The sequence below is a fragment of the Diorhabda sublineata genome, chromosome 8 (assembly GCF_026230105.1).
Source record: "Diorhabda sublineata isolate icDioSubl1.1 chromosome 8, icDioSubl1.1, whole genome shotgun sequence".
NCBI classification, from domain to species: domain Eukaryota; kingdom Metazoa; phylum Arthropoda; class Insecta; order Coleoptera; family Chrysomelidae; genus Diorhabda; species Diorhabda sublineata.
Window position 1 is genome coordinate 5,831,379 of NC_079481.1, and position 27,313 is coordinate 5,858,691.

General features: G+C 34.5%; 2 protein-coding genes and 1 long non-coding RNA gene across 4 annotated transcripts in view; 1 reads left to right on the forward strand and 2 right to left on the reverse strand.

Moving 5' to 3' along the window:
• Positions 1-8: 8 nt before the first annotated feature.
• LOC130448407 (F-box/LRR-repeat protein 16) lies at positions 9-14,521 on the reverse strand. The gene is made up of 8 exons (XM_056785779.1): positions 14,154-14,521; positions 11,690-11,907; positions 9,087-9,199; positions 6,914-7,094; positions 6,524-6,815; positions 4,916-5,111; positions 3,838-3,986; positions 9-3,735 (listed from the first exon to the last, which is right to left on the reverse strand). The coding sequence occupies exons 1-8, from the start codon at positions 14,317-14,319 to the stop codon at positions 3,587-3,589; spliced, it is 1,464 nt and encodes a 487-aa protein (XP_056641757.1). The 5' UTR covers positions 14,320-14,521; the 3' UTR covers positions 9-3,586.
• LOC130448409 (uncharacterized) overlaps positions 14-27,313 on the forward strand; it is a 34,763-nt gene continuing 7,463 nt past the window's right edge. The window contains exon 1 of one of the 2 annotated variants that reach the window (XR_008910329.1): positions 14-1,064. This is a non-coding gene — a long non-coding RNA (uncharacterized LOC130448409). Of the gene's footprint in view, positions 1,065-11,121; positions 11,236-27,313 lie in introns of those variants that run through there. The other variant, XR_008910330.1, reaches the window with a different exon arrangement.
• On the reverse strand, positions 16,434-24,622 carry LOC130448406 (dynein intermediate chain 3, ciliary-like). The gene is made up of 8 exons (XM_056785778.1): positions 24,445-24,622; positions 24,128-24,341; positions 23,807-24,068; positions 23,331-23,592; positions 20,652-21,044; positions 18,556-18,793; positions 17,173-17,389; positions 16,434-17,110 (listed from the first exon to the last, which is right to left on the reverse strand). The coding sequence occupies exons 1-8, from the start codon at positions 24,573-24,575 to the stop codon at positions 17,013-17,015; spliced, it is 1,815 nt and encodes a 604-aa protein (XP_056641756.1). The 5' UTR covers positions 24,576-24,622; the 3' UTR covers positions 16,434-17,012.

Below are 27,313 nucleotides of genomic sequence, written 5' to 3' on the forward strand. Positions count from 1 at the left end.
GATAATTCTTACAAAATATCTATTTAGTTGATAATTAAACATGGGTATCACCATATAATAAGGACTCAAGATCACATCACTATACATTTTATTTCAAATGATCCACAAAATTATTATTAAATATTTAATCAATATTTTTTATTATTACTGACAAGCTGTGCATATTGTGGAAGTTAATTTGGAAACAAAATCATAGTTTATGGCACAAGTTTTAAAAGAGTTTTCATGGCAGCTACTGTGGCAGTCCAGAAAATTTTGTGTTGTTACATTATTTTTATTTGAATTTTATAAAAATTGAAATCGTTTCTTTTTCATTACATTTAATAACACATCACACAAATACTTATAATGCTTCATACTTAACCAGGCTTAGAAAATTAAATCATCAAAACGTGTTTACGGAAAAGTATGAGAATTAGTGGTGGATCGAGAAAGTTAATGAGGGGTGCTAGCTAAGATGAATCTGAGTGATTTCATTGACATGAAAAAAGAATCATATTACATATTTATTTAAAACTCTACCTTTTCTGCAAATAAATATCGTAAACTATATTAATTTGCTTGTTTATAATCGTAGTTCTATCATCTATGTTAAAAAAGAAGATTAATTTAAGAGAACTTAACCTCAAAAAGTCCCTTTAAGCAAACTTCAACGTATAATTTTTAACTGTGTAACTTTACTCATTTTTGAATGAGCTTTTGAGGCTTGCCTATATATTTTAAATTTCTAAAGTTATTTCTGTGCGTGAAAAATAATTTTAAGACTCCAATATGAGTAATTATCTAGTTAATTTAGATACAGAAATTCCGGTAGTTTCGAGTAGCTACAAATAAAAAATAGCCTTGTGAGCAATATATACTCGCGGTTATTTTTAGTGATTCAGACTTGAGCATCAATCCAGTGGACTTCGCAAAAAATTACATGTATGAACATTATCAGTTATTTAGTGTTAACCAAACTGAAGGTATATAAAAGTCTTGATGCTCTTAAGTACTTTAAGGCAGGATTTGTGAGTAACTTTGGAAATTGAAAAGTTGTGGATCACATTATAATCAAGGCAAAAGTAAGTGGCATGTTTTTTCTCTTTTTACATGTGAAAGTTCTTTTCATTTTTGTAAATGAAAAATGCAGTCAGTTTCCAATCCAATAATACTGAAATTCAAAATCTTTTCTTTCCTCTATATCTATAGAAAACCATTTTATTACATGAAGAAAATCACTGGGTTTGTGTTAAATCTTGAGTTTCAGAATATATATGTAGAAATGTATTTTTCAAGGTAAATATTCAACATTTTCCTTAATCCCCACTGCATATGGGCGCAATTGATATTTTCTAAATATACGATTCATTGCAGTTGCTTCAGAAACAATCAAATTATCTTCTTGATCATACTTCCAGGATTAGAAGAGACAATTTATGACATTTGAATAAAAACAAATGTTTCAAATGAAAATATTCCAATAAATCACTTTTAAATAATAACTTATGATATAAAAAAGTTTTTCTATTACTAATTTTTTTGTGGCATTGGTTTTATTTGTTTTGTGTTTTATTATGAAGGAAGATGTTTTTATAAGTACGAAAAAAAATATTTTGCTTAATATCTCATTTTTGAGAGTGCTCCTTTTCAATTTTTGTGTAATAAAGATATACCAGTATTTCATCCTTGGATTCGGTGCAAAAATATCTTTAATTCACTTTTTCCTACTTTGATAAGTGATTTTACATTTTCATTTCTGGTTAGTGCGAAATTTTACGATTTAATTCTAATCATCTTCAAACTATTCTAAATATTGCTGTTTTTTATTGCCTGCCATATGAATATTTATTTTAATAATGGACCATTTGAAAAATCATCAGATTTTGAGGGAATAATCAATGTATAATAAGAATTTGTTTAAATTTGCAATAAACATTGATATTTGTACACTTTTACAAATAGAGATCACAGAGAAAGTACCAGAGTTGTAGTATAAACAAATGCATAATTATCAGTAAAGCCCCTTTTCTTTCATTTCAAAGATTATCGACTTACCTCATATTAAACTTGAAACAAACTTGTAGTGATATCCCAAAAAAAAAGCTTTTAAAATTGTTGTCTAGTCTAACCAGAGTAAAAGTAATAAAAATTAGTCAGTCATTTGTGGTAAAGTCTAGGGGATTTTTAAATCTATCTACACCCATCTACACCATTGCAAAGATGTGTTATTTTTTATTGAAAATAATGATACATGATACTAATTCAAAGTTTTACAACACTTGAAAATGTTTTGTAGCAATAGTAGATGAATCTTTTCTCTGCTATCTAAATTATTATGAATCTAATATTAATAATTATTTTGTTGCAACAATTTCATGTATATGAAAAATGAAATATTATTTATATTTGAAGGGTGTAGATATTGCATTTTGGAAAATAAAGAGTTAGGAAATTACAAAACAGTAGTGCTCCTTTCTCTGTGTGAAATGTTTTTATTATAAATTGATTATAATGGAAGAATTCATTAATTTTTATTTTCAAAGCAAATTTGATCGTTACTATTCAGTCAATTATTATTGATATAAATAGTAATGATTTTTAAATTAACTAATTCCCCCAATCTGATTAACTTGCTTCAATTCTTATTTAATTAGTTCTATGCATTTTTTATTGTTGAGTTATTAGTTTTTTTTTTAATTAAAACAGTCACCATTTTAGCTGTATCATTTAAAATTCTTGAAATAACTATTTTATGTATTTCTTTGTGCTATGTCAATTTTGTCACAAATAATAATTTTTTTGTTTATTTAAATCTTGCATCATCAAATGTTTATGTATTGGTCCTTCGTTTGAACCCATTGATGTCTATCAGTAGTTAATCAGACCAAAAAGTTGTTTCTGGTCCCATCTTAGGTTAGGTCTTCTTCTGAATCTTTTGATGTGTCGTGATTACCATGATATAGACCATTAAGCTGGCCCTGTTCCAATATGTCGTCGAAGCTAAAGTTTGGTGGACACGCCGGGTATTTCCTACTCATTTACAGTATATTATATTTGAGAGAAAAAATTACAGTTTGTATAAAACAGAAGAGGAAAAATAAGAAGACTAATGAATGGGGAAGACATTGCATATTGCACATGTAGACTAGGATAGTACGAACTCATTTGCAGAAGAAGTAGAGGAAACTAGTTGTAGACAAAGCAAAGTGAAGACCAGGTTAAAGCACATTTTAAGAGTGAATAAGGAAGATATTAAGAAAATTATTTGGTATTACAACCATTAGATAAATCAAACAGTGGTTTGATCCTACAATTCCCATGTGACACTTATGTGACAAAACTGACTCTTTACATGGTAAATCGATAATTAGAACCATTTATGAATCAAACAGTTTTCAAAGCATTCTTTCATCACTTTTAAAACATTTCTTTGATAAGCTTTATTATTGAAGCAAATTAACCTCGAAAATCTTTCATATAAAACAAGGGAACTAACGAAAACAATAAAAAAAAATACGAGAAAATAAATATACAAAATTATTTGAAGGTATAGTATTATTGCACGGTCTAGTATCAAATATAACAAGTGGACAATATGGCGAGCTTATTCTATAACGAGGCAACGGGGGAGATGTTCCCTAAGATAATCGAATAATTCTTTTGACGCTCCTGGACAATTTGTTAATTCTAATTCTTTCATATGTCGCAATTGTATTAAACTTGACAGGCCACTTGAAGTCAGTAATGGACAACCTGAAAAATATATCAATCATACATAACCTGTATAACCAATTAGTTAAGTATAATTAACGATGACTAACACTGTATTGTATTTATTTATACTGTAATTCTCACCTGCTAAGGAGAGTATTTGTAGATTACGCATTCCGCATAAATGTTGCAGTCCGAAATCTCTTATTTGGGAACACCAACGCAAATATAAGGATTGCAACGATAACATCGTGGAAATATAACCGATTCCTATATCTGTTATATGTACACATCTAAAAAATAAATAGAAACATTTATGAACGAAGATTGAGCAGAACATGTAATGAATAAGGGTGGTATGGATCTATTATTTTTATTCCCTTGTATGTGTACGTATATTGGAGTGCCGTGTACCCTCTATTGCTGCAATTCTGCAGAACACAATGTTATTCCACTCCTATTAGTTCAGAACGTGGGATGGCTGAAGTAGCCAGAAATCTTCTTCTATTTCATTCGCTACCAGATGTCTCACACTTCGAGAAAATGCGGATAGAGGTTTCGTCCTCTGTGCAACAAAATCTGCACGCCATCTTCAGGTATCCATTGAGGAGATAGTGCCCTAGTAGAACTTCTGTTAGTATTCGTAGTCTGTTCTTACTTAGGCTGATACATTTGGCAGATCTTCTCTGGTTGTAGTTTCCCTGGAATTCCTTGAAATGATGTTTGCTTCAATTTCAATGACTCTTCAGTGTGTGCAAATGAGATTTCGGAAGTAATCTTGGCAGGTATGGAAGCCTAGATACCTTATTCCTTCAAGGACTTTGGCGACAATAATCCAGGGTCTGATAAAAACTGCACTAGAGAGGAACATTATAATGAGAGAGTGAAAAACAAAGTTCTGAATTGTTCAAATAGATCAAGGTCTTCTTGGCCCGCTTTTGTATAGGATTTCGATACCGAGATGTGGCAAAACTTCTTAAGCCAGTAGTTCTGATGGAATACCAACAATCGTATTAAAGAAACTCTTTTCTTATCACATAAAAGAGGTCTCTTGTCTCTCTCGGGTTCAACCCATACCAAAAAAGGTAACCATTAACTACCGTTCGATTACTTTTGTCCCAGCCTTTGCCAAGGTCATGGAGAAAGTCTTTAACCAGCAAATTTTGATCTTAATTTATACCTTGTTTGTTGGAATTCAAAAAAACATCTAAAAAAAGATTACCTATCTAGAGTTAGTTCTTCTAACTGATTGAGGTCGCATGCTATATATTCCAAGGCAGCGTCAGTGATTCGAGGACACCAAGATAGATCTAAGGACTTCAGTTTCTGTAAATTTTCAGCTATAAGTTCTACTCCATCATCAGTTATTTTACTACATCCTGATAAGCTCAATACCGTTAAATTCGGTAGCGAATGAACTACAAAAAATATATAATAAAAGTAGTTGTACTTATACATTCCAATATTTTTGGCGCGAAAATTGGTACCGGTACAGAAAATTTTCAAAACAATTTTTATAAAGCAATTTACCCTCGAAATTTATGTAGTGATGATAAATAAAATTTTCATAGTGAAATTTTACCGTTCATCGAGGAATATTTATTAAAAATAATTAATTAAAAACGTTTATATAAAAGATTTATCATTATAATAATCGAGAAAATACTTTAGCAGCTGATCTACATCAAAATGGCGGCCGTAGGGTAAACAATCGACTTTCTGGTATGTACCCGTATTATTTATTCTTAGTTTCTTTCAGTAGTAAGAGTTGTTTTGTGTTTTTCATTTATTTTGTGTTTAAATTAAAGGACTTTTTGGACATTAGTTATAACTGTTGCTAAAACCAACAAAGCCACGTTACGGGTGGAACTTTCGTACTTCTTCAAGAAGCAACTATTTAAAACGTTATATTGAATTAAAACTGGAAATAAGAAAGTCTAAAATACAACAAATATCTTTTCAAACCGCACAGAAACTTACGACACAAATATTTGTTTACCCCACCGCGGCCATTTTTAAATGGTTATCAGCTGATTGTGACAGTTCGTTAGATTGCTCAATTATAAGATTATCAAGTGAATTATTTTTGTTAACAGAAAAAAAAACGGTGAAATTTCACTGTGAAAATTCTATTTACCATCATCCCTTTGAATGAACCTAGTATTAAGTAATTTTTTGGGGTAGTGTCAATTTTCACAGTGAGTTTTCACATTTTTCATTTATGAATGAATATTTATTAAAAATTATGCTTCAATAAAGTTCATAAATTTATTAATCGGTATTAAAATGCTAGAAACAAAATATTTATCATTGCTACTGTATAATGACCAGGTAATTTATGTTCGAGGAACAGGAAATTTCGTGCTGAAAATAGTATTTACGTTTGAAAATATATGGCTCTAAGCGATTTGACATTTTATCGATTCTATGAACTATTGAATCCATAATATCGATATCTATGTTGAGTAATAATGATAGATAAAATTTTCACAGTGAAATTTCACGGCTTTTGTAGTTTATATATCAAGATTTATTGAAATTATTCCTCAATAATGTTTATTCATTTATCAATATGTATAAAAATGCTTAAAACAAGCTTTTTATATAGAAATTTTTACCACTGATAATTAATCGGATAACTTAATATGTATAAACAAGAACAGTGAAATTTCACTGTGAAAATTGTATTTACCATCATAACATTTAAACTAATTTGACAGTTTATCAAATCGGTAATATCGATACCTATGTTAGTAGTGATGATGAATAAAATTTTCACAGTGAAATTTCACTGCTCTTCGTGTCTAAACGCTATTAGCTTAATCCTCACCTATATTTACAACACCATGATTGGTGATCTCCCAACACGAATGAAGCCTTAGCACGTTGAGAGTATTGCTCTGTTTGGGCGAGAAATAACCTAAAGCAGCGTCGGTAACATGGTAAGCTTGTAATGAAAACTCGTAGAGCGCCGGTAATAACTGAGCAACCGCTCCGACGGCTTCGTCCGCTATGTTTATACAGTCCGTTAGAGTGAGGGAAACTATTCTTTGATTTAGGCACGCCCAAAGACCTGCCTCCGTTATCTCATTACAACCTGCCAATTCTAACTCTTCTAGTGCCTAAAAACAGTGCATTTGTCATATTTATACAAACAAGTCAGATACCAAAGTCGTTTTTATTAAGTCCGTCATGATACATTTCGTATATAAATAATTACCTTGAGATGGTCAAGAAGTGCTTCTAATCCTCTGTCGGTAATGCTGGAACATCTTAAACTGAGCGTTTGTATACATTTTGAAGCGATAAGAAATATATTGACTAAATTCATAGCGTCTTCATCTGACGCACCCATTAGTGACAAACTGTGGAAGCCTCTTCTCGAAAAGGTATGGTAAAACCTAGAATTGACAAAATTTTTGTTCTTAATGTAGCTCTTCAATTTTATTATTAAGAAAAGAACGTTTTCCGTTTGAATTTTTCATTCCTTGAGGTATAGTTGAATAATTATAAGTTTCACAAGAAAAACACGTAAAAAATGAAAACGGAATAATTAGGAGTTTAGTAAATACCTGCAGCTATTCAAATTGCTTCTTTTAAAAATAATAAGACGGGAAATAACTACAAAACTTCACTTCGTTTCAAGATATGTTGCTAAAAGCAGAGACTAATACGAAGATGGTCCCAGAAGTGGGAACTAAATCTGGCGAATAGGGTGCATGAAGTAGCAATTCAAACTTGAATTCATTAATTTTTAGTCAAATGCGGTGGTTTTTACTTAATTTCTTTGCTCAAACGTTGCAATTAGTTCGCATAATACTAGTCGTTAATAGTTTTTCCTTTTTCATGACCTTGCCTGCAGATGGAACGGTTTCTGCATTCTTTGGAGCCGGTTTTCCATTTTCAATCCCTTTCATTTCTGTGAAACATTGCCAAAGACTCGATGGAAACATCTTAACGCGAATCCCATGACCTTGCTTGTAGATGGAACGGTCTTTGCTTTCTTTGGGGCCGGTTTTCCATTTTCAGTCCCTTTCATTTCTGTTATATATTACCAAAGACTCGATGGAAACATCTTAACGCGAATCCCATGACCTTGCTTGTAGATGGAACGGTCTTTGCCTTCTTTGGGGCCGGTTTTCCATTTTCAGTCCCTTTCATTTCTGTGAAACATTGCCAAAGACTCGATGGAAACATCTTAACGCGCATCCCATGACCTTGCTTGTAGATGGAACGGTCTTTGCATTCTTTGGAGCCGGTTTTCCATTTTCAGTCCCTTTCATTTCTGTGAAGCATTGCCAAAGACTCGACGGAAACATCTTAACGCGAATCCCATGACCTTGCTTGTAGATGGAACGGTCTTTGCCTTCTTTGGGGCCGGTTTTCCATTTTCAATCCCTTTCATTTCTGTGAAACATTGCCAAAGACTCGATGGAAACATCTTAACGCGAATCCCATGACCTTGCTTGTAGATGGAACGGTCTTTGCCTTTTTTGGGGCCGGTTTTCCATTTTCAGTCCCTTTCATTTCTGTGAAACATTGCCAAAGACTCGATGGAAACATCTTAACGCGCATCCCATGACCTTGCTTGTGGATGGAACGGTCTTTGCCTTCTTCCATTGTTTTGATTGTTGTGAGCTTGATTTATGGAGTGTAGAAATGAGGAAAATTATCTCAGTGTATCAAAAATTGTCTGTTGAAAGGGAGTAATTCAAAGCTTTAGTAACAAATGGAAAAATTAAGATTAAATTAAATTCCGATTTGATTATACAATTCTAAATTTGTATAATTTCCAGTTGCTATACTAGCGCTATTTTGGTGAGTCTTCGAACAATAATTTGTTTTTTACAGATGGACACTTTTGCCACTTGTCTCCCATTACAGATACCTCTACCCTCCATAGCTTGATTGTCGCGAGTGCTTAGTGGAACGCACTACCAGTGTTACCAACGTGTGATGTTACTTTTTCCTGGTCCATCATGAGATTGTAGAACTCGTCATACCATCTTGATACTAATTCACGTTTTAATACGTTTTGCAAGCTTGGATCATATATGGTGGGGTTTTTAAAATTTTTAAGTTTATGTCAAAGAAAATGTCCAATGACTTTTTTTCTCAAGAATTTGAATTGTTGGAAAATATTGAACAAGAAGCGAAGTTACTATCAATATTTATAAGCATATTAGTTTAAAATAAATTTTCATCGTTTACAGATGTGTTCCAAATAATTAGATACAATTTTTGTAGTCTTTATATGAAATTTATTCAACTATCTAATAAGGTTAGATAAAAATTATATTTCAAATATTTGTTAACGAATCTTCATCTATAACACGCTACTTATTCATGAATATCAACGAGAATTTTAAAATCAATTATGAAGTTACACGAACCTAGCTAGTGCGATTCCTTTAATGTCGCGCATTTCTCGGCATTGCAGAACTGGCACTAGCCCCGTCCAATAACGTGGAGACTTATACAAAACATCCCTCCATCGAGTGCAGACCTGTTTACAATAAGGATAAAGTTGAATGCCAAAAAAGTTTTCTGTTATATTGAATATTAAAATCGATAAAAGTCGTATATAAATTTGATCGAAGTCGACTAATTTATGAATATGTTTGTTGTGGGATTGTGGCAAACTTTCCGTAATATTTAAACATAATATAAAGGTAGCTTACAGACAAAACCTCACGATTACTAAAAGATATGACACTAACCAATAAATTGACTTACGTAGCTAGTGAAATTTTTCAACCTAGTACAAAATAAACAGCAAGTTATACCCTACATGTGAACGCTTTTCGAACACATTTTCTATGAAGGTCATTCTATGAATTATAAATCTGCCAAAATTTTAACAACTGTAAATAACTAGAAAAACGCTGAAAGTGATAAGTGTATTGATAAAAAAAAATGATTTAAATAAACTTAAGGCAATCTATGCATAACCTTAAGATTTTGAAACATCAAATTCTGTAAAAAAATCTACGCCATTAGTAACCAACTAACCTATAGAAATTTTATGTTATTTATACTTAACCTATAATTAAATTCCATTCATAATTTAACCAATAAAAATTCAAGGTCATTCAAAACGACTAAACCTAACCTATTCTAAAATTTGACATATTTGAATTGCAAAATACATTTGAACAGCATAAAGAATCAACAAACTCCATATTTATGTCAAGTGTCATTTTGAATATTGTATTTTGTATGAAATATCAAGATACCACAATTGTCAATTAATTAATGTAAGTAATTTTTACTATACTTTTATACAATGTATATATTTTTACAATGTATTCGAAAGCTCGGAACGTATATTAAAAGGAGCACATTTTGGTGTTTTAGTGCTACAATCCCACAACAAAAATATATATAAAAAACTGGTAGAAATTGTATTTGTCTTGTGACTCATCCTTTATTAGATTTAACGACAATTCAATAAATTTAAACTACTATAAAAAATTATGGGTACCGTAAACTATTTTCGTCGAATGGTGGCTATAACTTTTTCAATACTTTGTATAAAATATTTGAATCTTGCATCGTTGTAATGTGGAATTCGGTAGGTTTTAAATTTGAAATAAAATACAGGGTGTTTCATTAAAAAAAACATTTTTATCCAAATCTCACATATTCTAACCTATAATTTGTTTCCCAAAAATATGAAATTCGCTTAAATATCTCATGATCTGTCAAAATATGTGAAACATGTATTTTTGTTTCTTTCCTTTTATATTTCTCAGTTTTTTTGTCGTGAAGTTCCCTTTAATTTATTCTGGTTTCAAAGTTCTGTCAAATTCTAAAAAGTTGTTTGGATAGTCTATTACACATTTAGGTTGTCCGCGACTTTTTCAAATCTTAAAATTTATATACGTTAGTCACTTATCGGTAATTTTCTTTTAAATGACTTTATAGTATGGCATTCAGTAGGGTAGTTTTGCTGAAAACTCCCAAAATTAGTCGGCCATCATGTGAACATCCCATCCTCTTTGATATTGACATTCTATAGTTTTTATATTTCCCCTGTTCGTCACTACAAATTCCCAAGTTTTCTGAAGAATAAATGGTAGTTGTAATGAAATCGTTCAAAACAATTTTTATCTAGATTTAAACCATTTACAAATTCGGCCTAAAAATATTTGTATTGGCAACACTGTCACAATTCATCTTCTTTTATATTTAGTCGTAAGTTGTGTTTTAAGTTTGGAACGCATGCTTATTAATCCACTGCTAAAAGTGCATCGCTAATATTTGCTTTTCAAAAGAAGATGAAAACAAATATGTAAAATAATTTCACATAGACGAGAAGGAGTGATAACTATGGACAGTTAAATCACAGGAAGTTTAACTTGGCTGGGCGTGGATAATTCTACGGATGAGTCCGTCACCACAGCGAAGAAGAAGTTGTGTGTGGTATGTGATTGTCAGTTTTGTTGTCGCTTAAATTACCGGGTTGTGTAAAATATTATAATTTATAATATTAGAAACCGTGTTGTGCAAAGGTGGAAGTAATCATTTTCTTCTTTGTAGGTATATACATATTTGGTAATTAGATTCTGAGTTTGAAAAAAAATTAGTCAATTTTTGAAAGTATCATATAACCTTAATAACCAGCAATAATTTTTTGTTAATCTGGTGTTACAGATATCAAAAAATTTAGTAGATTCAATCGTTTAACATTGAATTATCTTTTATACGAGGTGTTGTGATTTTCTTTGTACAAATCTTAATTTAGATGTATTCTAATTAGTTTTACATAGAGACTAAAAACTACGAGGTTTTTTTTAAAGAATGATCAAAGTATGGTTATGAACAAAAACTATTTATAACTAACAGTGTTTTGGTATTACAATATGATATGTTACCATAACGTTATTGTTTTTGAATTTTTAAAGATTGAAAATTTTGATTTCTATGAAAGAAAAAACATAGTTGAATCCTAACTATTTCTAGAAATAACTGTTATACTTGATTTTTTGCTTACCTGTGCTAAAACACATATTTCTCGTGGAGTGAAGTACAAAAAAAAGTTGGAAAGAAATTTATCGTCCATTAGAATTTGTTCCCACGTTAGGTATGTAGGTAGAATACGTTGCCTTCTAGGTGTTACCAAAGTACTTCCTGCTAGATGGGAAACACCAGAATTCGCATTTTTCACAATTCCTCTCGCTGGCAATAATCTTGAAGGCTTTTCTGGGGCACCTATAATGTTTAAAAAAAAATTATGGTATTAGTCTAACAATTTTGGTTTCAGTTCCGATAATTGGAATACTCAAAATCACCTGTAATTTCGTACATACACTCAAATATATGTAAAACAAGGTATCTGAAAGGATTTTTGGCCTCGCAAGGAAAGAGGGAGAAACAACATTTTTTTATCTGAAATTATTTGGGTAAATATGGGAATTTTAGATGATTTTTTCATAATTATTTGGGTATACACGCAATTCTAAATTCCAGTCCTAATTTTGTTTTTAAAAATAGCTCCCATTAAGGTTAATGAACTTGTCATGCTTTTTGAACGTAAAATTAGTTGAGCAATCAACAAAAAGAATTCATTGGGTGCTAAATCAGGACTGTATGGTATACCAACCACCAATTCGACTTTCTAGCAGTTTAAAAAATTGAAACAAGGGTGTGAGAAATAACATTCCCAAGGTGAATATATATCTTGTTATTTGATGGTTTCCGAATTGATCCAATGGTTGTGTATCATCCAGAATTAATAGTTTCACGTAGTTTTAACACCAGATGATCGCTAATCAATTATTCTTACCTGTGCAGGTGTTATATGCTGCAATTGATAATAAGTCGTTCAAAATATCTTTAAACAATTGTTCGTCAACAAACATGTCTGTAAAATAATACGGGGTGGAACAGTCAAGATGCAATGTTGGGGAAAATGCTTTGTATCATTTTGTATTTTTAAATGCGCCTTTTTTTCAATAAGTACCGATTGACTTGTTTATTATTCAACTGTGAATTATTTTTTGGGATTGTAATTTAGTCCCAGTTAGCCCTGGGAGACATCAGGGATCACGACATATTTTTGTGAAGTTTCGATCTCGAAAATTCAAATTTGTAAATTTTAAAATGGGTAAAACCAAGGAACTATCGATTGAATTAATTGTCTTTTTATTTCGTCTTCTTATTCGTCTATATTTTCACTAAAAGTTTCATTATCAGCCCTGTGTCATTTCATAACAAAGTAGAACAAACTTAGAACAACTTTCAAAATTTCTTAAACTTCCAAGTGCGGTGCCAGCTTCTTAGGGTTCATTTGTTAAAAAATATTAACAATGCATAAAGGTATTGAGGTATTGAGTCTTGCAATTCCTTAGATATTAAGGAAAACGAATAAAGTTACAAATACCACCTAACATTGGATTAGGAACCAATTCAGATTGAATTATTGAGTCTTGGAATATCTTAGAAATTAAAAAATGTGGATAAAATTAAAAATTGCGCCCAACGTAGGGCTGGGAACCCATTGAGATTGAGTTATTAAGTCTTGAAATTCCTTAGAAAATAAGGAACGCGAATAAAGTTACAAATACCACCAAACATGGGACTGGGAACCTATTGAGATTGAGGAATCGAGTCTTTGGATACTTTAGACATTAAGTAACGTGATTAAACTTACAAATGGCACTCAACGTGGGGCTAGGAACCCATTCAGATTGAGGTATTAAGTCTTGGATTTATTTAGACAGCTAGGACCGCGAATAAAGTTACAAATACCACCCAACATGGGTCTAGGAACCCATTGAGTTTGAGGAATTGAGTTTTGATACCTTAGACATTTGGAAACGTGAATAAAAATACAAATGGTGCGCAAAGTGGGGCTGCGAACCCATTTAGATTGAGGACTTAAGTCCTGGAATACCTTAGGCGTTACGTATCGTTTGTAAACATGCAAATGGCGTTCAAAATGAGGCTAGGAACCTATACAGATTGAGGAATTGAGACACTTTAGACATTAAGGAAAGCGAATATAGCACCCAACATGGGTGGACATTGAGTAACGTGAGTAAACATGCAAATGGCTCTCAACGTGGGGCTAGGATTAAAAATAGGTTAACAGCTCAAAAATATTTGTGACATTGTAAATGAATATTTTTAGATTCGGCTACCCTTAAAACCTTGATCGTGAAAGGGTTCAAGTAGCACGTCATTTTGCTTGGCACTCGAGTCTTTTCCGACCATGTTTTGATTTTTTTTTCACGTTCTAAATTTATACAAGTAGGTAATTAGAACTTGCCTACGCTGACAGTATCAATCGAGTATAATCCATCGATATGTCGCAGTAGATGAAACTTGGATGCACAAATCACTGTCAACCTTTTGTTTTCTTTCAATTTTTGTGAAATACGGTTGAATATCTGAGCCCTTATAATATAAATGAGTTTGATTGAAAAAAAAAATATTAATCGTGGTACTAAACCTACCTACAACTGAATTAGTACTTCCTCCACAAAAAACGTTGGTCACCCTTTCCATAACGCTACCTTTGGTAGCATGGTGTTTGCTACTCCGGAGTCCCAATCCATTTATCCGTTTAGATAGTTCTGCAGACGCTCTTTCCACAACTCCTTGTGCCGATATTGACGACATTTTCGGACGTCGTCTCCGACGGGTGGCTATTTCGAGTCACGAAATCATCACTAAATTTTGTTGTTATTCGCAGTCGAGGAAATTTACGGAAACGATATTGAGAGTAGGGGTTACGCGTTTTTCTAGTTCACGGAAATCAACTGATATCAAAAAGGTTCACCCTCGACTGCTAGCATAAAATCAATACCGACCCTCTTCGACAAAGGCGGAGAAGTAGGGTTCATCGTTTGGGTCGTTATGAGAAGGATTATTATGCAGGAATAGTTTATTATAGTCCTTTCGGCCGATGACAAGTTCCTGATTGATAGCAATAACAATAAGGTGATACTGGGTGTTTTATTTTTCAAATAAATTTATAGCCGTTCAAATGGTTTGTGTTTTTTTCTCTTTATCGTCTTTTTGGGAAACGGAATATTCGTTTTTATCTGTTCTGAACTTACCAATTCTCTTCGAATATATCTTCTTGGTAATAGAAGATTTATCTACTTAACTAAACAGTTATCGTACCTACCGTTTTTCTCAAGATATGTATCTCCATTTTATCGTATTATTAAGAGAGGCGGTGATGGTGAACAAACCTTATTTTTATTGCTTACTTGAGATTGCTTCGTACGCCGATGTATGTTGTGGATAAAATAGCAATTCGGAATGTGAACTACGTCCCATTGCATTGTACTTATGTGAGAGAAAATAAAAGGGACAGTTACGAGGAAGGGTACATCTTCGAGTCATTCCAAAAGGAAAGAGCAAATTTATTGAAAGTGTAAAGTGAGTAACGCGAGTTACGAAGTTGAAAAATGGCGTTTTTGTACATTGTGTAATGAGAGTAGAGTTAAAAGCGGCGCCCAATGTACGGCTAAACCAGTCAGTCTAGGAATCTCTCATGCATGTAAGTAAAATCACATCTGAGGCCCAACGCGCCGCTAGAAATCCCTTCAAAGCTTATTTTAAAATACGTTGGGCATCAAGTAACTCGAGTAAAGTTACAAGTAACGCCCAACTCATTTAGATTGAAGTATTAAGTCTTGGATTACCTTAGACATTAAGTGACGCGAGTAAAAATACAAATGACGCCCAATGTTGGATTGCGAAAGCTTTCGCTTCGAGCTAGTGAATCTCGGTATACCTTGAGCATTAAGTAACGCGAGTAAAGTTACAAGTAGCGCCCAATTCAAGTCTGGAAACTCATTTAGATTGAAGTATTGAGTCTTGGATTACCTTAGACATTGAGTGACGCGAGTAAAAATACAAATGACGCCCAATGTTGGATTGCGAAAGCTTTCGCTTCGAGCTAGTGAATCTCGGTATACCTTGAGCATTAAGTAACGCGAGTAAAGTTACAAGTAGCGCCCAATTCAAGTCTGGAAACTCATTTAGATTGAAGTATTGAGTCTTGGATTACCTTAGACATTGAGTGACGCGAGTAAAAATACAAATGACGCCCAATGTTGGATTGAGAAAGCTTTCGCTTCGAGCTAGTGAATCTCGGTATACCTTGAGCATTAAGTAACGCGAGTAAAGTTACAAGTAGCGCCCAATTCAAGTCTGGAAACTCATTTAGATTGAAGTATTGAGTCTTGGATTACCTTAGACATTGAGTGACGCGAGTAAAAATACAAATGACGCCCAATGTTGGATTGAGAAAGCTTTCGCTTCGAGCTAGTGAATCTCGGTATACCTTGAGCATTAAGTAACGCGAGTAAAGTTACAAGTAGCGCCCAATTCAAGTCTGGAAACTCATTTAGATTGAAGTATTGAGTCTTGGATTACCTTAGACATTGAGTGACGCGAGTAAAAATACAAATGACGCCCAATGTGTAATTGAGAAACCTTTCGCTTCGAGCTAGTGAATCTCGGTATACCTTGAGCATTAAGTAACGCGAGTAAAGTTACAAGTAGCGCCCAATTCAAGTCTGGAAACTCATTTAGATTGAAGTATTGAGTCTTGGATTACCTTAGACATTGAGTGACGCGAGTAAAAATACAAATGACGCCCAATGTGGGATTGAGAAACCTTTCGAATCGAGCAGGTGAATATTGGAGTACTTTGAGCATTAAGTAACGCGAGTAAAGTTACAAGTAGCGCCCAATGCGTGGATGGAATACTTTGGGCATTACGTAACGTGAGTATTCACATATTTTTTCCACGAATTTAGTCAGAAAATGTTATAAGAAGAGATTAGATAGAAATATATAAAACAAAAGTAGTAGAAGTGGTTGAAATGATTACATTCCGTTTCTCCACGAAGGGGTAGTAGCATAACATGATTTAAGTAACAGTTGCGGAATCTAGTGTTTACTTTTATGTACAGTACGTCCAAAATATATAAAAAACGCAGTATATATGTTTTTAGATATTTTTTTTTTCTTAGAGATTTGAAACAAAACTTTTTAGGTAAATTGTACATTGATTGATATGAATGTAGTAACTTGGGGTATGTTTTTTCCGATTGTGCTAATGCTGTTTGTGTCACATTTCCTGGAAATGTTTTTTCAATTATCTTGAATTTTCAAGAAGAATTAGGTCTAGTCAAGATACAGGCAGATTTAATTGTTCTGTTGCGGTACCAGAAAGTCTTGACTTGGGTGAGGAATGATCTACTATTACATGTAATCTCATATCTCATCAGTTGAATCTAAATGGACGTGGAGGAGCTTCGCCTCTCTCCACATTCTCTATATTCGAAAAGTATTTAATGAGTATTTGTAGCTTCTTCTGTTGTAGATATTTTATTTATCCCATCTTTGATATTTTGATCTTTTTCTACTTCTTCTGGTTGATCCTCAATGTCTGAAATAGAATAATATTAGTTTAAATTGGGAAGTTCGTGATCCTACTGTTTTAGTTTTTACCTTTCGTCTTTGCTACTTCTTTTTCGATGGTATTATAAAATTCTTCTTCTGCTGCTTTTACTAAACTATCCTTTCCAAAACCTGCGTCATCTCCATCGTCGCCGTCGCCCTCATCTCTATCTTCTTTCGGACAAGGCTGTCTTTGTCTTTGTTTCAATCGAATTTCTCGATTCCGAGCTTCAAGTATCTTTTCTCGGCGAGCTTCTCTATCGAGCATCTGAAATATTAATCAAATTTAAACAAGATAATCTTCTTTTCATTCGATATACTCGACCCAGCAATGTTCCAACTCCTTAAACTAGTCTAAAAATACGTTTTCGTGATGTCTGCAAAGTTGATCTCCTCGTTCGACTCAAATGTCTGTCTGGCGAGTAATTTTTTCGAATTTGGAATCAAAAAGAAGTGGCATGTGGTCGAATTCGGTTAATACAGTGTATGGAGCAGCAGTTTGTAGTCTAATTTGGCTGTCACAAGGGCGGAAGGGTGAGCCGGTGGGAAAGCACTTTTTTCTTCGACACGTGTGACAGTTTTTTGTTTAATACGGCGTCGAATTGCTCTAATAATTTGGCATCTAGTGGCAGTTTTGCGTTTCATTAAGTACCCTTCAACTTGCGGACCGAAAGGATAGTCTTTGTCTTTTTTGGACCACGTTCGTCAAGTACAGTCCACTATTTCGACTGTTACTTCATCTCTGGTATGTACCAGTGGATCCATATTTTATCGAGTGTCACTAAACACTTCTAAAATGATTAACAGTCTGCGCTTGTTCTTAGTGCGTCGATATCTTTCGTATGCTCTAAATTTGATGCAGGATATGACCCATGTAAATTTTTGACATGTCTACAGCCTCAACTATCTTGTGCATCTTCAATCGAAGTCACGATCGAAGGCGAGAGGGATATCACCCTTTCCACATTTCTATAATCCGTGAATACCTTCAAAACAAAGCAACTCGTCCGATTTGGCTTCAATTTGGTTAGTAGTAGCCTTCGAGGATGTACCACACGAGAATAGATTGCTCTTAAGCTGCGAGCGCCATCGGACGATGAGACTAAGTACTTACCGCACTGCCTTAGATTGTTTTCTTAGTACTGTGGTGACCTTTTGCCCTCGCATTCAAAAATACATAATACAGGTAAAAATTCATTTACATTTTCCATCTCACGATTGTTTCCACGAATAACATCCTCATTAAGACAATAATCTTTCGACCTCTGACTGACAAATGCCTGAGGGTATTCAAAGTCACCTTTCTTTTCTAATCTTAGTGCCCTATTAGCGTACGATTAACTTAATCCTCTCAGGTGTGGCTGGTAGCACGTTTTAGATAAAACCAACATACCTACGTTCTTCTACCTTAAGTTTAGCGCCTACAGTACTTACGGATGTCAATAGCATTTTATCGTTTTTGACTGATGCGGAAAGATTCTCGCTCAACTCCACCAAAGACACCGTACCGTTTTGGTTTCCAAGAGCAAGGAGTTTACCGTGATCGTGTGCCTTTATACGTGTTAGTTTCACGTCGCATATTTTAATGTTGAGACTCGCTTGTTTTTGTTGTTGCAGAATATCCCAAACGTCGAGTGTACCGTCTGATCTGGTTGTAAAGAATACGGAAAGTCTGTAATAGAAATATGTACACTGTTTATCAACAATAATGGTGATAAACAGTTCGGATTCTTCTAGAAAACAATTAAAATAATAAAGGATGCGGCAGCATAACTTGATAAAACGCATCGCACGAACCAGAAAGTTTTAATTTGGTTTGTACAACGTAATGTTGTCGCTAATTGTTAACATGCACGAAAACATGTGTACAAAACAACCTATTCGCTGAAAGTGGCACCCACTTATTGGAACATATATCCTACTACTAATACTGCCGTTCTCCGCTAGGTTGTAGCACTTACAAGCTCATAAACTATATTATTCTTCGGAAAATCATCTTCCACACTTCCCTACATACTATATCTTTCACTGTTCCAAATTAACAGGATTTACGTTAGCAATTTCCACATGATGTTGTTCTTTAAAACCTTGAAGGATCTTTGAACGGTCCACACGAACAGAAAAAACCTTAGATAAAAATAACCAGGGGTCACATCGGGGTCACCACTGCAAATTAGCCTTGATTGAGATGAAACGTTTTGGAAACTGTTGCCTCAAACACTCGATGCTTTTGGGGTGCACTAAATGTCCCCCTAGTCCAATCATCTATATGCGGAAAAAATTCCTTACATTGCGATGTTATTTTCTTCAAGAAACCAAGTACCTGTATATTGCAGTTGAAGAAATTGCACACGATTTGTGACTGCAAAGCAAAAGCTTAACGAATCCATTCAAACAATAGCGTCCACAGGAACGTTATCCAAAGGAGCCTCACACACACCCGCAAGAAGCCGTTGGACTTTGTCGTTGGTGAGGGGGCCCATCGCATACGTGGGCATGAGGATTTGAGCCGAGGCAAAAGTTTATTTTCATGGGCTTAATTCAAGGTGGAAGCAATCATGCCGCGCGCTAATCAGGAACAATGCCTGCAGGAAACCTGGCGATAATGATGATGATAAATCCTCCTTTCCCACTAGCTTTCTGATCAAACAAACTATCCCAAAAGCATCGGTTCCTACCAATATCGAAACTCTGACCAGTGCTTTTGAAAAAACCCGGTTGAGAAGCTGCAACATCATTAGAACAGAATAAAAAAGTAGAGGCTAATGGTTCCGAATCCTAAGGTTATCTCGACCTCCAAGCCAGGACTTTCAACTTGGAGTTCCAGGTAAAGCCTATTAAGACGCCAAGTACTCTAGTTCAACGGCTACCGAAAAACGAGTTTGTACTAATAACCGTAAGCACCCGAAGTATGACCCGGTGCTAGCTACGCGAAATCGAAGGGATGATCGATAGCTGGTCGTGAGTCAAGCGGAACGACCCTATAATGGCTTAACGGTAGAGCAGCTGCTAGATTTAATAGACGCGGTGACTGGGACCGTTGTTCCTTCCTCTTCGTAGGGTTGGGAATCATATCCTAATTCGTCAAAAGGTTCAAGCCAAAGCGCCAGAGCGGCTTTTCGGGGAACATCGGCCTTTGATTATATCAAGTCGAACACGACGAGCCTTTGGCTGTCCACCATTACAGAATTTAATCAAGTTCTGATAGTTTCTACACGATCTCAATCTTTTCCTCACAACAATCGGAAAGTCCAAGAGCAGGCGCTCAGAACCCCGAGGTAATCGCAACATTGAAGCTCACATTACCTTCCTACCACGACTACCTGTTCTCCGAAGAACGTAATGATCCACGTAACGAAAGCCGAACTCGGTTATGATCGCAATATCGTTGGATAAAAAGGTCTCAAAGGCTAATACACGCTCATGACTGATATCGAATTAATGGCGTTATGATACCGCAGAATTCGTCTATTATTTCAATTGTATAATAATCGAATTGGCCGTTTACTACTCATAAATATCTTTAAAACCTTGTGGGGCTCCAAGCTCCATCAGTTAATGCAGATTTATGGAAACTTGTCCACATAATGCAACTTTCCCTGCAATCCTCAGACCAAATCTTGGCCGTCCAATCTCCTACAGTTAAGAAATTTTTTGGGAATGCCGGGTTTCTTTGAAGAGCTAATACAGGTCCCAAATGAGCGTTGGGAATTCTTTGAGCAATCTTTTCTAACGCAGTTTTTCCTTTTCTATTGCCGGATATTACGGTACCCTGCTCGGTTCCGACCATAAATCTAGTTGGAATGGTACTTTCGTATTCTAAAACGGAAGCACCTATGGCGTTAGAAAGGTTTTGCTCTTCGTCTTTAGAATAATCAAGGAGAAGAGTGTCTGTTGGATCGGAGAGTTTTCTGGTGTCCCACCTAGAAAATAAATGTTAAAGTCGGTCACACGGCATTTGAGTTTGTTGAATCAATTGTTTTTGGAAACTGAAATACGTTCACGAAAACTTGCAATATCTATTTAAAAAAATTGTACTTTGGTAATTCATTGCCACAATCCCACAACAATCACATTCATTATCTGTTGATAAATATTCTTTATATTGATAGTTTGCAGTCGATACTCTTATCAGTTGTTTATGGACGCCATCTATATGACAATAACTGAATAAGGAGCTTTTTGGTTGAGTTTGCAATGACAGTTGAAACAACTGAACAAAATCTAAATATCAAAAGTGTAATAGAAATCATTACTCGTGTAATTAAGGGAAATTTACAATTGATGACATTATTGTGATTTTTTTGAAGGTTGCGAGTAGTTAAATATGTAATTAAATAAGGAGGATATTCTATGATCAAATTTATTAGGGCCTCAAAGTCTGCCGGAAACATGCTTAGGAAATTTTAAAAACGACCAGTGCTATCATCCGGGGATAATATATATTAAGTAAATGATTTCCACCATATTCATTTTATTCTTCATCCAACAACGTCTCCTTTATTTTGTCTTCTCTTTGGTAATGAGGTGATTCATAATGATGAAAACGGCACATTTTTTCTTTGATTTTAATCCAACCATTACACAAAAATAAGTACAACACAGAAGAAGAAAGGCCAATCTTGGAAATCTCATTAGGGGTGGTTCTACGTTCTCCTATTAGACAAGAGCGGTTCGACGTTGTTCTATTAGACAGGGGCGATTCTATGTTCTAGTAGACAGTGGCGATTCTACGTTGTTCTATTAGACAAGGGCGATTCTACGTTGTTCTATTAGACAGGGGCGATTCTACGTTGTTCTATTAGACAGGGGCGTTTCTACATTGTTCTATTAGACAGGGGCGATTCTACGTTGTTCTATTAGACAAAGGCGGTTCTACGTTGTCCTATTAGACAAGGGCGGTGCGACGTTGTTGTATCAGAGAGGGGCGATTCTATGTTCTATTAGACAGGGGCGATTCTACGTTGTTCTATTACACAAGGACGGTTCTACCTTGTTCTATTAGACAGGGGCGACTCTACGTTGTTCTATTAGACAGGTGCGTTTCTACATTGTTCTATTAGACAGGGGCATTTCTACATTGTTCTATGAGACAGTGGCGATTCTACGTTGTTCTATTAGACAAAGGCGGTTCGACGTTGTTGTATCAGACAGGGGCGATTCTATGTTCTATTAGACAGGGGCGATTCTACGTTGTTCTATTACACAAGGACGGTTCTACCTTGTTCTATTAGACAGGGGCGTTTCTACATTGTACTATTAGACAGGGGCGACTCTACGTTGTTCTATTAGACAGGTGCGTTTCTACATTGTTCTATTAGACAGGGGCGTTTCTACATTGTTCTATGAGACAGTGGCGATTCTACGTTGTTCTATGAGACAGTGGCGATTCTACGTTGTTCTATTAGACAAAGGCGGTTCTACGTTGCCCTATTAGACAAGGGCGGTTCGACGTTGTTGTATCAGACAGGGGCGATTCTATGTTCTATTAGACAGGGGCGATTCTACGTTGTTCTATTACACAAGGACGGTTCTACCTTGTTCTATTAGACAGGGGCGTTTCTACATTGTACTATTAGACAGGGGCGACTCTACGTTGTTCTATTAGACAGGTGCGTTTCTACATTGTTCTATTAGACAGGGGCGTTTCTACATTGTTCTATGAGACAGTGGCGATTCTACGTTGTTCTATTAGACAAAGGCGGTTCTACGTTGCCCTATTAGACAAGGGCGGTTCGACGTTGTTGTATCAGACAGGGGCGATTCTATGTTCTATTAGACAGGGGCGATTCTACGTTGTTCTATTACACAAGGACGGTTCTACCTTGTTCTATTAGACAGGGGCATTTCTACATTGTTCTATGAGACAGTGGCGATTCTACGTTGTTCTATTAGACAAAGGCGGTTCTACGTTGTCCTATTAGACAAGGGCGGTGCGACGTTGTTGTATCAGAGAGGGGCGATTCTATGTTCTATTAGACAGGGGCGTTTCTACATTGTTCTATTAGACAGGGGTGACTCTACGTTGTTCTATTAGACAGGTGCGTTTCTACATTGTTCTATTAGACAGGGGCGTTTCTACATTGTCCTATTAGACAGTGGCGATTCTACGTTGTTCTATCAGACAGGGGCGACTCTACGTTGTTCTATCAGACAGGGGCGGCAATAATATTTATACTGAATTTTATATGAGTGTATCAAAAACTTACCATTTTATTTGTCCATCACTAGACGAGCTAAAAAATTCCGTTCCAGTTTTGGAATTTATCCATAGTACATTCAATACTGGATCTATAAAGCTACTTTCTCTTGCACACATATCAACCGGTTCCATACTTTTTCTGATATCCCATAAAGCTACTTGACCATTCGTTTGACCACTGACAAGGATATTCGGATCTTTCTGGTTGTATTCCAGACATACTATGGATTGCTCGGGTTTCAAAGTGTACAAAGGTCTGTTTGGATTTTCTGTTTGAGAAAAATGTTATTATTTGGAAGTGGTCTCATACAAAATCGAAAAATTTATATTAATGAATCATAAATTATATTGAAAATTTTCAATTGAGGTTCATATAGATAGAAATATGATTTTTTTCGAGTAGGGGTGGTTTTTACTCCTAAGAAAAGCAATCCTCGGCAGAGGGTAGATTCTAAATCGAAATTATATCCAAAGTATACTGACCTACTTCCCAAATATAAGAAACGTTAGCCTGTTTGGCTACAACCGATTGAAATACTAAGTTACAATGAGATACGGCTAATTTTTTTTGATTATCCGGCGACCAAGATATATGGGTAACCGGTCTAGTGGGAGTACTTTGATCTTGATAGACGTTAACCGTTCTTGCGGAACTTCTTTCGACAAAAGGAGTTTGTTCTATATCGGAAAAATATTGTTGATAAATATTAACGGCGTTGTTCTGTAAAATACAACCTTCCATATTCTAGAACAAACAAAAATCGTGCAAGTTTTTCACTTAGAAATGCGAAGAAAAAAAAATACTTTGAATAATGCCATCATCACGTGATAAAACTGTTCGTCTTTTTCGATTTTTCTTCTATATCTTTTGGTTTGTTCTTCGTCGGCGAGGTTGATATCTTTCGGCCAACCACCTTCGAAATGATTTACGCCGCTGTTTGCAAATTCTGCTCTCATGGTATTCAGATGGTGTTCTGATAGAATCGGGGCGCATTGTTGCGAACGTGACACTGGATCTCTAAAAAATATATTTTTTTCTCGATAAATTGGCTTGATTTTATGTCTGTCTTGATAGGAAAATTAATATTTTGACTACTACTACAAAATAGATTCAAAACTACCTTGATATGAACTCTTTTGATAGTTTTTTATTTGAAGGATAATTATCGATGATGTCTGGTCCTTTGTCGGAAAATATACACTGTCTACCGAATTCACTTCTTTTTTTCTGATATTGAAAACAAATATCCATATTTTCACGGGATATTTACTACCCTTTCATCGATTTTTAGTTTACTTGGTTTTATCGATATTCACGTTGCTATGACAAAAGTATTTAAAGTTAAAACATTTCCGTAGCTTCACTAACAGGCGTTGACAAAGGCTAATTTCCATTTAGCCGACATTTGAACGACTTCTGACCGACATGTAGCCGACGCCGATACGGAAACTGGTATAGCGTTGATGATATTGTATAGACGTTTAAAGAAGAAGAAAAATGTACAAGATCCATCCATTCTATATTAAAACGACAAATTTCTCAACCATTTAGTTAGATGATTCTAACAAATTTTGACGATCTACATGAACAAATTCAAGTTTCGATACATGGTTCCGATCAACAATGATCTTGATCCGGGTTAGTTTCCGAATTTTCAGATCATGATCGAGTTAACCCGATCATTGTTTCCGAAAAGTCCTATATTGATACCAAACGCCATAAATTTACTTTCCATACTGAAAAGCTGTGCAAACTTTGGAAAAAACCGCATCTGGTCTATATTTGACAGAAATAACTACACTAAGTTCGTACCCACCCCATAATCCATTCATTTAATTTCAAAATAATACACGAATTTCTCTTTAAAATTATCAAGCGAAGGTCGACATGGTTTCTTACAACTCAGTAGAAACTCCTTCAATTATTATAAGGGTAATTTTCATGTAATCTCGAAATTACCTATCGATAAATTAATGAAAAATATTCAAATTAATTCATACTTAATTTGCTCTGAAATTTGTACTAATTATCTTACAATTTTGACGATTTAAATGTGAGGGAATGATGATTTTAATTATTTTTTTCAAAATCGTATCATTTATTTTTTAAATTATATTTAAAATTCCAGACTTCTAGGTTATATTAACTTACAAATTATGAAATAAACCAAAATGATAATTAAAAAGTTTCAATGAGCAAAAATGTACGGAAACCGAGTCGATCTAAACTGAAATTCTTTACCTCGTAACTCATCATCCCCTCACCTTTATTTAAAATGAGGAAATCACAAAACAAATCATAACCTATAAAAATCTCGCAACATAACCTTTCATTACCAGCTATCTTTTCGCTACGCTTTCTACTTCGCAAAACATACTTAACTACGTCATCAAAATTGAAATATAATTATTTTATTGTCCACTGTGATCTTCTTCTAACAACTACTCTAATAAACTTTAGTCAAGTCGCCATTCCGAACAAGTAATCGTACTACCAACTGTCAAAAACTAATGCGAGTATTACCAAAGTCCGACTGTTGGTAATGCTGCGAGGGAATATTTTTCATGGGACAAATATTGAGTTAACATTAGACAATTATTTGTGATCGTAAATTCAGAGAAATTTTGAATGTTTGTTGTATTTACAATAGAGAAATCAAAGTTCCAAACAGATTTTTTAAAAACATCTCAATAAAAACTTGTTCAATGTTCTAATCTGGTTATTTGAGGATGATTTCCATAGTATTATATATTTTAAATTCCTCACAAATACCCGTTCAATCCCAAATTATTACCAACATTTTCGAAAAAGAAACATCCTAAATCGGTTAAGTTTATTCTAAAACTTGCTAAAAAAGGAGTTTCAAGATTTCATGATAATTAACAATAACTACAATTATTATAATTTTCACTAACACTAATATGTAAAATTTCGCACTTTGTTCTGTTTCGACACTTGGATAACTAGCTTCGCCCTCTTCTAGGATTGCATCGATGTTCACGTGTTTTCAGAGCTGCTCTTCGTAACTTCGTAACAAATTTGGTGGATGCCTGCCTTACAGTTTCTTTCTCGAGGTCCCGATGAGGATCGTTTTTTCGAAAATACCAGGATGCATGAACGATGCTCGTTAGTACTTTATGTTCAAATCTCTGGATTAGTTGGGGGTTGCTATCGCTGGCAAATCCCCTTAGTTGAATCCCGTAGGTCCATACCGGTTTCAGGATTTGTTCATTTAAAGTATTTTATTAAAAATTGACGGAATCTATTGTCTTCACGACCACCAATACATTCTCTTGTCTCTAATACTTAGTTCTTTCCGTTTCTTTTTTATGTGAGGTTTTATATGCACGATATATCTTCTTAAATTCATTTTCACTAACACTTACACACTTATCTATTCACTAGTATTTAATTTATGTACACACTCAACATGTAATTTATTCTAAATAAACGGTTTAATTCACCTTTTGTAGTCACTTGTCACTGTCCCGATGTATACTTACTATATACGCTTATATATTCAAATCACCTTCTGGAACCATCGGATTTTTGGAATTTCTAGATCGCCGTAAACAAACAAAAATAAATTCCCGGCGCATCCGCCAAATCGTAAGTTTCGATAACAGGAACGGCTTCACGGAGGATGAAAAAAATGATTGGAAAATTCAGAATTGAAAAAATCTTTATTATTTAAAAACAATTGAAGATTATAATGAACTAATCACATGTTACTGGAATAAAAATGGCTGTTGTACTAACGAGATTTTTTCTTTTAAAATAAGATTAATGTGACTATTATATCGTATATAGGGTGTGATACGTCCGTGAGACCTGTAAGTTCTTCTAGTAGAAACAGGCGCTTGATTCACTTGAACGTGGTAAATATAAAAATCGCACGGATCTTTACCATAAAATTCGCAATTAGAAGCAGCATTTTTTAATAAATCTATCATACACTTTGCAGCTTTTCTCGGCCAGCGACCCTAAGA